This window comes from Corvus hawaiiensis, chromosome 11, assembly GCF_020740725.1.
Source record: "Corvus hawaiiensis isolate bCorHaw1 chromosome 11, bCorHaw1.pri.cur, whole genome shotgun sequence".
Classification (NCBI taxonomy): domain Eukaryota; kingdom Metazoa; phylum Chordata; class Aves; order Passeriformes; family Corvidae; genus Corvus; species Corvus hawaiiensis.
Window position 1 is genome coordinate 20,513,174 of NC_063223.1, and position 11,160 is coordinate 20,524,333.

At 39.8% G+C, this 11,160-nt stretch overlaps 1 protein-coding gene across 1 annotated transcript in view; it reads right to left on the reverse strand.

Annotated features, from left to right (window-relative positions):
- The window catches only part of LOC125331407 (centromere protein P), a 112,675-nt gene extending 101,770 nt beyond the window's left edge, over positions 1-10,905 (reverse strand). The window contains exons 1-6 of the mRNA XM_048315349.1: positions 10,629-10,905; positions 9,319-9,473; positions 8,727-8,872; positions 8,278-8,366; positions 5,358-5,446; positions 194-290 (exon numbers count right to left, since the gene is read on the reverse strand). Of these exons, the coding sequence (XP_048171306.1) occupies positions 194-290; positions 5,358-5,446; positions 8,278-8,366; positions 8,727-8,872; positions 9,319-9,455 (558 nt within the window). The 5' untranslated portion in view covers positions 9,456-9,473; positions 10,629-10,905. The remainder of the gene's footprint in view (positions 1-193; positions 291-5,357; positions 5,447-8,277; positions 8,367-8,726; positions 8,873-9,318; positions 9,474-10,628) is intronic.
- Positions 10,906-11,160: the final 255 nt, after the last annotated feature.

Genomic DNA, 11,160 nt, shown 5'->3' on the forward strand with positions numbered 1-11,160 from the left:
GGAACACGGCAAGTGCTGCTCAACAGCCCCTTGAACACAGCACAAACCTTGAGCTCATATTCTCTTCACCACCACACACAAAATTAAGATCCTGTATTTTGCTAAAGGCAGTTTCACCTCCGCTGCTTTGCCTTCATGAGCTACTTAAAGCAATGAATATTGCACCAATAAATAAAGGCTTGATAGACACTACCTTGAAATGCAGGAAGGTACGTCTGCGATGTTCATACCACTCAGCATAGGCTGAAAGGCTTCTGAAAAATGTTAGAAGATTTCCATGTTCTTCAGTGCTATAAAACAAAAATATATTGATTAACCCAGTCTTAATGAGATGCATCAATTCAATAGCCTAAAATTCCCACTTTTTTCTTAATTTGATTAGTATTGTTTGAATATGAAATCAGAAATCACCCAAAATAATAATGACAAAGCTGAAAAAAAGCTGTCGTGTAATGATTGTAAAAGAAGTTGAAGAACACATTCCTAAACCAGCATTTATACTGTTAGTCTTACATGTAAAATGTGGGAACAAAGTCGTCGCCCACAAAATCTTACTTTGATTTTATTCTTGTTCAACTCCTTTTCTAAATAAATTTTAAGATGTTGCACAGTAAAACCTGAACCAGCAAAACTGCTAAGATTTCCCAAATTGCATCGCTAACTTTCAAATATTCCCAAAATCTTTGTCCTAACCTAAGCAGCTCTTTCCGTGACGTTATCTGCCTCTGCCCACGTGACATTCAGCTTTTCAAGATTAACCTTGCAGCTTCAGGAGGCAAGGAGGCCTAATCACACAGGGTATTCAACCCAAAACTTTTGTTAGTCAGTTAAATCTTGATTTGATCTTGTCTCCAGAGCAGGGGAGCTCCAGCCCTCTGAACATCTTCCTCACACTCCTCTGGACCTGCTCCAACAGGTCCATGTCCTTCTTATGTTGGGGGGAGAGTGGGAGGGAAAGATAAATATAAACATTTATTTTTCAAATTTCTAGTAAAGTAAGGATCAGGATGGATAAAGGAAAAGTGACAATAGAAGGTGACAAACTGGCAGGCAGCCAACCATCCATCCAGGATTGATAGGGAAAGGAGGAAAAAAGCTCATAAAGGGTGTGCAGTTTTCACTAAAATGCAGCCAGAACACAAAGGATGCAAAACTCCACAAAAACCACGTCAGAATACCTGAAGTAACATGACTTATTTACCCATGAGGGTGAAAGGCTTCATGTCATTGTTGAAATGAAGCCACAGTCAAAGGAAGCAGGCTATTAGCCATCATCAAAACACACCTGGCAAGCACTGCTTTGAAAGTACAAATATTTATTTTGGTTCCTAAAACAGGATTTTACAAGTTTACAAAATCTGACTGAGGAAGATACCTGACTGATACTTGGGAATATTTCAGAAAGTTAGAGAACTTAAATTCTAATGTAAATTTGACTTTAAACATCCTTTCTGTTTGAGCTAGCTGTTCTTTTTGGATTTTCAGAACAGCTGAGAGCAGAGACTTGAGGCATTCACAGAATGGCTGTAATAGTGTATTACCAAGTCACTTCAGCCTTTCCAGGGAAAACTGTGCCTCCAATCCAGCTCTATTTAATACATAGAACAGCAAACCTTAACATGTTACACAAACAAACTGGAAAAAAATACATTAAGGTCATTCAGATATTGAAAATGTAAAAGAAAAGCCAAACAAGTTTTATCCTAGCCTGGAAAGAACAGCATCATTAAAGGAAGTTACCACAGTAGTCACAGCTGCCAACAAAATCAGGCCAAGATGAAAAAAATTCTGGCAGCACTGGGAAAAGTGAGTCCCTGGAAGGACACAGACACACTGATTTACAAAAGCTCGTTAGCTCTGGTCTGGGAGCTGTTTTTAACCATAACTTGGAATGGTACATGTCGAAATCTACACATTCTATAGGAACTGTGGAGACTCGGTAACAACTGCCCACCTTTCCATGGCTGGAGAATGGATTCCACACAAACTGCACTGGGCTTTTTCAACCTCCACACGTGGAGCAGGGCAACACAAAGCTTTGGTACTAAACTACATACTTGAAATTATTTTTGAAAAACTTGGCAATTTTTATAAATATCCACTTTTATGCTATTTAAAATACAATCTCAAACATTGTGACCTTGTTTTAGCATTGTCTTCAGTTTATTTCTTTTTTTTGCCTCAAAATCATTTTTAGGTGATGCAGCAAATGAAAATTTTCAAGGCTAGATCATTAATAGAAACAAAGTTTTGGCTAGAAGCTCAAAGAACTAGTTTCAAATGCCGAACTTACTCAATCAAAATATCTGAGTATGTACTTTTCTCATATAGCAGTGGCTAAATTCAAGATAGAAAATGGAATCCAGTGGTTTAGAAGGGGGAATCTGTTGCCAAGAACAGCTGTATGTAAATCCATATTGGCAAAGGAGTAAGAGACTGCAGAAGAGCACCAGTTCAGTGAATTGTCTCAGAGCATTGAATCTACCCATAAACAGTAATTCCTAATTAGCCCAAATTAGCCTAATTCCTCCTGCTGAAGTCACCTACAACAAAGGCTAAAATACCAAGAAAACATGGTATAAAATAACAAGGTACTAAGAGAACGGATGGTAAAATTCAAGGCTTTTTTTTTTTTATTTCTAAAGAATTTAGCATTACAAAAATCCACTTGGAGCAGAAAACACCCATCTCCAATGCCAACATCCATGTCACAGAAAAGTCATCCAAAACCAGCTAAAAAGATATTCAGGCAGAGAGTAACTATCAGGTTAAAAGCACGGGCTCTTCATCCAAACACCCTTTCACTTTCACAAAATACCATCAACAAAACACAGGAGTATATAAGAAATTTTACTGTTGTAAAAGTATCTAAACCTTCTTTAATATGTTCCTTTATCTATTTTAACTCACTGCAGAATGCAAGACTTCCTACATTAGCACAGAAAACCAAAGACTCAAAGCTTGGGGCAGAAGTCCTGCTTCCCTTCATTTGCAAGAGACCTTGACCATGCAGCTTTTAATATAATGTGTATTTCCCAAACCCTGCACTCTGATTTATAGGTTCTAACTAGTCAGTTAGCAAAAAGAGCAATTTTCATACTGCTTAAAATCTCCATTTGCCTAAGTAATCCATGCAAAGGTTAACGAACTCAGCAATTAATGGGGTGTCAAGTCAAAAAAAGGGAAAAAGGACTGACAAGAGTTTTCTTAGATGCTGTGGTTCTCAACACTAGTACAGTATAAAATAAGTGATAACTGGTGCAAAGGGGACACAAATAGAATCAAAAAAAAGACTACTAAATATTGTGATGCATCTCATATTATCACAAAATAATTAAGAAATTGTATAAAGATATGCCCACTTTTAAAAGATGGGCAATTTTTATATAGAGATGTACCATTTATTTATATATTGCAGCAGTACCTGCAGACTGCTGAATTTTGCTTCATTCAAAAAGATGTTGCTCAAGTGTTCTAGAATTCCCCTATTTTCTTCCAAAGCAGGAACTGAATGCCAAGTTTTTAATTCTGCTGCTCTTAAAGACCATTTTCTGACAGGCATTATTAAAAAAAAACAAAGCCAAAAAAAATTAGAAAACTGAGAAGGAAAAAAAATCCCAGCCAGGAGACAGAACAGAACTAGATAATGGATTTGGTAAGACTGGGCCAAGGAAGCAAAAGAAGAAAACAAACTGGTAGGGAGGCTGAAAATGAACGAAATAGCAGGAGACCAGATTCAGCTGGTCAGGAACAGAGGGAAAAAAATCGAGATTCTAGGAGCAGACTAAAGAACAAAGGGAAGCTGGGGAAAGTCTGAAACTGGGCATGAGCAGATGACAAGTTGGAGAAAGAAATGAGGACTAGCATAGCAAGGGGATTGAGAAAACAGGCCCTAAAGGGAGATCATAGAATCAGGCAATGGAACAGTGAGGTGCTCTCAAACAGGCACTGTCAGCATCAGCCCCACTCCAGCCATGTCCTCACTGCCTTCCTTTGGCAGCACCCACTGTGGCCAGGACAAGGCAGACAGGAAAAATGAAATTTGAAAGTGTTGTGGGGGAACAAGGAACCCCCCCAAAGTATTTTTTCAGCATAATGACCCCATGGGTCCTATTGGCCACGTGGCTGCAAGGGTAGCTAGGGACACAACGCCAGCAGATGGCACATGCAAAGAGAGGCTCAGAGGAAAGCACTGCTTGCTTTGCTGGCATCTTCTATCATTCATGAAAACTTGTGCTTATTTATGAATACTGGCACAAGGTGAAAAAGGAGAAGAGACAGAGACAAGACAGCAGTGCTCCAGCCAGGATGAAATAAAGTCTGCCACTACTTCAACACATTCCTTTCCAGTATGACTCTTAAGTTCCAATACACTTCTGCTGTCATAAAATACTCATGAATTAAACAGGGAAATTTCCTCTTCTAAATCCCACTTCGTGAGAGCAGTCTGGTGTAACTCTTCCCAGTTACACCAGTAGCTTTAGTAGATTTATATGGCAATCTCAAAGCCACTAAGTGAACACTTGAGTTTTCAGTACAGACTACTGAAGCCTGCGGTAACTCAACAGACCTATCTCTTCACCCATCTGTTGGCCCTCCTTCTCCCTCCCCAAGACCAAACAATAATACAAACCAAAAGAAACTACTTAAAAAACAGGAGTAAGATTAAATCATCTACCCAGTAATAATAGATTTGTTCTCAGAACAGCCTGCTAGCAGAATCCAGTGGAATACTGCAGACAAATAATTTGGTCATTTACTCATCACGTTACCACAAGAAGTTGGCATATTCCAGAAGATAATAGAAAACCAGCATTCATTCATACATTTAAGTTTCAGTATGTTAATTTTCTTAAGCCATTGTGCAAATACACTATTCCATGTTTTTAAATTATATTGGTTTTAAGATATCAGTGAAATAAATTCTGATACCAAGAAGAGAAACGGAATTGAGAGCTGAGAATCAGAAACAGGCCAATACTGGAGAGGGGTTCTGGATGTGCACTTTAGGCATTACCCACAGTGCACATCTGCAGCTCACACATCTGAGGAACAATTCTATTAATTAAAATGCAGTAACTGAGATTATTTTTCTCTTCAAACAGCTAAAACACATTATAATCCAAAACCTGGCTCAGCTTAACATGAAAGGCATATAACTTTTATGATCTGGAAGGATGGTTACAAATTCATCTTCTCTCCAGGATACAGATAAAGGATTGGGAGTGTTTAGGTTGGGCTAAGGACACATCACATAAAGACAATGACTGCCAGCAATTTACATGAAAACTCAGTACTGCATTTAGTATCCCATATCCCATACAATAACTTTCCTTAACCAAAAAATTCCACCTTACCTTGACACAAACTTGCTCACATCTGAATCTTCTCTGGATTCCATTACAATGCTGAGCTCACTAACAACAGCAGACACTTTCTCATTGTTCTAGATTGGAGAAGTAACAACAAAATATTTTAGAAATTTCTCTAGCAAAGACAAAAATGTGTCTATTTGCATCCAAAGTAGAAAAAAGTATATATAAATGCTGCTAAGCACTACAATCCTTAAAATAGCATCTTTTAAACTGCAGTTTGTGTGTGTGAACAGTTTCTTTCATTTCAACAGTAGCACTATTACCCACACAACAATGCTTTTGGAATAATACCCGAGTTTGTCAGCATAGAGAATATATATGTATAAAGGAAGGTTCATTGCTTCCTTTCACATCAATTCCACTTCAAGATTCCTCTCATTTTCCAACACAACATTTAGCTGCCACATATACTAGAAAATCCAAATATAAGGTTTTATCTGATAGTTTTCCTTTCTTAAAAAATTTATTTTAAAGACTATAGTTTTGTCTCAAAATCACGTCCCTCTTGACAGTAACTCTTACTCAGGAACACATGCATGATAATACAATTATTCTAAATTAACTAATAAGCTCTTAAAGAATGAGAAAAGAAGGATAAAGAGTAGAAATGAAGCCATAAAAGAATTGTTTTTTTCTATGCATTCTTGAACATATCAAAGTAATGGATTAGATGACAGTGAATGAAAAAGCTTAAAATCATGGTTTGAAGCCCATAGCAAATGCCTCACTTTAAACTTCTAATACCAAGTCACTACAAGCAAATGGGAATGGCAAGAGAAGAAGGCTGGAATTAACTGCACACACATCTCAGCAGCCCCTGAACTGGCTGGACAGAAGCCCTGCTAACACTGCCATCACGCAAGATGGGAAAAGCAAAACAAGGCACTACAAAGATCAGTGGATGGACTAAATAACATCAGGAAAAATCATTTTAGGTTTAGAGCAAAAGGCTCAACAGGGGAATGGAGTTGTGGAGAAGCTGCCAGCAGTCACAAGCTAATGTGCCACCTTCTGAAGGGACTGGTTTGCCAATGGGTGGGTTACTAACATGCCAAAATGCCACTGTGGGGCCAAATAAAAAGATTTAAAAGGAAAGCTCCTGCCATAAAAGAAACTTTTAAAGTGGTTGCTTTCTCAAAAGGCTTAGACTTGTTCTGGCTGATTTTCAAGCCCATTGCCCATATCCTCCTCTAATAACCTAATACCATGGAGCTAAGTTAACTCTATTGTGACTTCACTACTAGAATAAAAAGCTGCAGTTAGCAGTGTGAAAAAAACTTCCTAATCTTCTGCTGCATACCAACAGACCTGTTACCTGCTGGGCACTTCCCAAAAACAGCTGTCACCTTTTACTCCTCATGACAGGTGAAACTAGTTGTAACTGTGTACTACCCTGCCCATTCTAATGTTAGTGCAAGTTATTTGGAATACAATGTATTTCTAGAAAAAAAAAAAACCTTAAAAAATTAGCTCAAAATTATACTTTTACAACTGAAGTGGGGGTTTTAAAGTATATATACACCTGGAATTCCCTATCTCCCTCACTATGGGGACCTCATCAGCACTCAAAAGTAGCCCAAATTTTAGGCATTAGGCAGCCAAGTGCTGCCGCACAGTGGTGCAATGGCTTTAAGCAGCACCGATGCCGTCGGCGGTAAATTTAACACGCAGTTACCCCCCTGAGCTCCACTAACACCAAAAGATGTCATCATCCCGCAGGAGATGCAGCTGAGAGAGAAACATTCATCTCACCAAGCTGCATAATTGGTGTGGGCCATGTCCCCACTCAAGGCTAAGTGCAGTTTCATACAAGCAAATGTAAAGAGGCATCACAAAGACCACAAGTTTCAAGTCACAAATGGACTTCAAAGGTTGCTCATTCAGCTGAACTGCTGCAGTTTCAAAGGATAAAATCCATGTGTGACTACCTAAATATTCAATTCCCAAATTAACAATATGGCTTTTCTAAAGAATAGGAAGGACATCTTTACTGTTTACTCTCTGTCCCATGTCATTAAGTTAAAAAAAAACCCAAACAAAACAACCAAAAAGCCAACAACTTTAAAGCTGAGCTGAAAAATTGAGTTTTCCTGATATTAGAAATACTATTACAAAGTGCAACAGTGTTAGAGAAATACTATTCCAAACTGGGGTAGTAGCTGTCTTCCTCTGCTTAGCACCCTAATTTCTGTGCTAAGAATAGGGTCTTATGAAAGAGCTCCCTCCCAGAAAACCAGCAATCATTAGTGTAACTTGTGGGCAGTGCTGCAATGACTACTCACATTAACCAAGCACACAGAAATGTAGGAAAAAAAAAAAAAAAAGGAAAAAAAACCAAACCAACAAAGAGCTGCTCATGTTTGTAGTGTTTTAGCTTTTCCCCAGCTTCTTGCAGAGACGTAACATTTGGCATTTTCTAGTTTCCAGAATAAGATATGTGACTATAGGAGAATGATTTGTGTGGATGAAAGCTGTGCAGGGTCAGGATGAGGCCCCAGCAGGTACCTGACAGAGCTGAGGGACACCAAGTGCTCTCAGGGTTTTACCTCAGTGTTAGTCTGCAAGAGCATCCTGCAGGGACCATGTTTTGGGAAGGAAGGGTGATAGAGACTTGGCAGTGCTGGCTCAATAGCTGGACTTGATCTTGAAGGTTTTTTCCAACCTAAATCATTCTATGGTAACCATTTTGTGGCTGAACGCTAAACCAGACCTTCAGAACTATCTTGCGTGGATGCACGCAGAATTCCAAAGTTCCAAAGATGTTAAAGAGTCAAAAAAACCCATTGAAGCTTAGATGAAACAGTTAAAGGTTTCAGCTGGAAAAGGAAGTACTGACATTTGTCCACTTGAAGTTTTGTTTGTTTGGTAGTTGATTTTTTTTCAAACATACATTAACTCTTACCTGCATTTCAAGAAGCTGGAATTCCAATTGAAAAGACAGGGAGTGACATTTCCCTGATAATCTGTGCTTCTGCACTGTCCTGTTTTCAGCTGTTATAAAATCAAGTTAACAAAATAATCAATTATACTTTTATTCAATGACTACTGCATTTCTTCCAATCATATTTAAAGTACCAACTGATACAATTCCTCATGTAAAGAAGTTTAACATGTTTAAAAACCCCAACAACTAACTCCACTTTCCCCCCATGCAAAGGGCAATAGTAGTCTGTCACTTTCCCACTAAGCAAAACACTAAATTTACTCAGAAACTGTTTTGTCAGTGAACCAAATCTTATTGTATTTCAAATATCAACAATCTAATTGTCTTTCTGCTAACAGTGAAGTAGAACATAGGTTTGCAGATGAACTGCAACCAGTATGCTCAGTAAAGGGCACAAAACTGCTTACTTTTTTCCACTGTTTTCTTGGAATGGCTTGTAAACTGAAAACCAGTAAGTGTCATGAAAAATGAGAGATCTGTTCCTAGACTTTCAAGTTGAGCTTTCAGGTCTGATGGATATTCCTGTCCCTTGGTTTCTCCCTGGAATGATTTTCTAGAATGGGGAAAAAAAAAAAAAATCAAAAGGGCAAAATACCCAGACATAACTTGTTTTTGCATGTCAGTACAGCAATATCATTAAATAAAAGGCATTGGGAATGGGATCTGATAGTTTTCAGACCCAAATCAGTTTTCAAGGAGTCAAATTTCAGATGGATCGCATTGCTGGAAACAGTAAACTATTCTAACTTACATAAACTCTTTCCATTCACTGCCAGGTAAACACAGTTTTTACACCAAGTCTGGAGATGCAAGCGTCCCTTTTGAGAAACATGCAACAAAAGGGACCCCAAGATGCCTTTACTCATCTAAGTGACTTATTTTAGCCACTGAGTCTACATTTACTAACATAAGGAAAGTCCTAACATAGAAGCAAAAGCTTATCCCAAACAATTTTGACAGAGAAACTCTGTTAATGTAACAAATGAGAAAAAGGCATACATTGACTTCAGTATCTCCTCATCAGAAAAAAAAGTGGATTCTTGTCGGATATCTTCATACTTTTCTGTCAATAGCCTAATTTCTTCTTCCAGTGCCCGGATTTCATCTTCATAAGCTTGATAAATGCTCTTGTCCATTTCTCAGGATCAGTGTTACTGCATAAAACAAAATAAAGATTTTTCTCAGAACAAACAAACATGGGATTAATGTTTTAACAATACAAGCATTAGGTAATTGTTTTAAGATACAGACCAGTGCACAGCCTCCAGAGACAGACGCTGAATCAGGGACCTAATGGAGTCAGGGGCTTTAAGAACCTTTTTAATTAGTCCTAATTTGATCCAGGAGCACATCCAGCTGTTTTACATTTGCTGTAATAGAACAACAAGCTGCTCCCCAGGTAAAAACCAATTGCAATCAGAGATAAAAATTGAACCCAGCTTTGACCAATTGACCTAATGACTCACCTGGTCAGACGAGGCACAGCTGCTCCTAAAACTGTTCCTAACACTATCTGCCTTCAGAGTGAACAGTGGTAAAAAGACACAAATTGCAAAGACACTTCACCAGTAATCTAAAAAATAGATAAACCTCAGTTTTCAGGAAAGATAATAATCTGACATTCAGCCTAGCTACAACACAGTCAAACGTCTGTGGGAGATATTATGCAGTTCAAAACTAATGTATTAATACTTTTGACCAGGAAAAAGTCAACATTTAGTTTTGTGTGGTTTTAAACCACCCCTACTCTATGTGCAAGTTCCACACTAACATGGTTCAGTACAAGGGGATGAGAGGGAAATAGGATTTTATTTGTTTATTTAGTAAGAAACAGTGCCTTTATAACACACATAAGAAAACAACATCCAAAGTATGCTTTGCATTAAAGACTTGCTTAGTGACTAAAGGAAGTATATGCAATTAAATAATCATCCAGTCATCACCAGATTTTTTTTAACTGGATACAGTGAAGAAAGTCACGGTCATAATAAAGAGTGTGGTGTGGAAAAGAAAAACATTTAAACAGCCAGAACTTTACTCCAGGTCAGCTGGTCCCTCTTTTAACAGCAGCAACACAAGACAAACTACGTGCAGCTACTTGAACTCAAGGATTTCACTAGACTGCAGAAGACTCAGGCACTAATTATGAGTTCAGAGAGCTTTATATCTGGGAGAAAAACCCCACACTTTAATTAAGCAAAACAAGACTTTTACAAACGCTCCTCCTGTCGTATATCATACGCGTGTATATACGTGTATATTTATAAATATTTGTGAATTAACAGCACATTTTTCACTTTTCTACGTACCTGGCGGTTACAGCCCCGACTATTTGATGTTACGCTGCCTCAAGAGGAGCTGGGAAGCGCCTTGGAGCGCTTGTGAGAACCGAACTGGACCTTCCGACCTCGCAGGGCGATGCTGAAATCGCAACTCGTCCGAGGAGCCGGTACTGCCCCGCACTGAGGCTCGCAGGTGCCAGAGATGCCGCGAGGGCGGGAGGAGTGTCCAAGCAGCGCAGTCGGCAGCCCCGGCACGGGGCGAGGAGCGGTCGGAGCGCTCTGACGCGGCCCCGGCGGCCCCGGCACGGAGCGAGGAGCGGTCGGAGCGCTCTGACGCGGCCCCGGCGGCCCCGGCACGGAGCGAGGAGCGGTCGGAGCGCTCTGACGCGGCCCCGGCACGGGGCGAGGAGCGGTCGGAGCGCTCTGACGCGGCCCCGGCACGGAGCGAGGAGCGGTCGGAGCGCTCTGACGCGGCCCCGGCACGGAGCGAGGAGCGGTCGGAGCGCTCTGACGCGGCCCCGGCGGCCCCGGCACGGAGCGAGGAGCGGTCGGAGCGCTC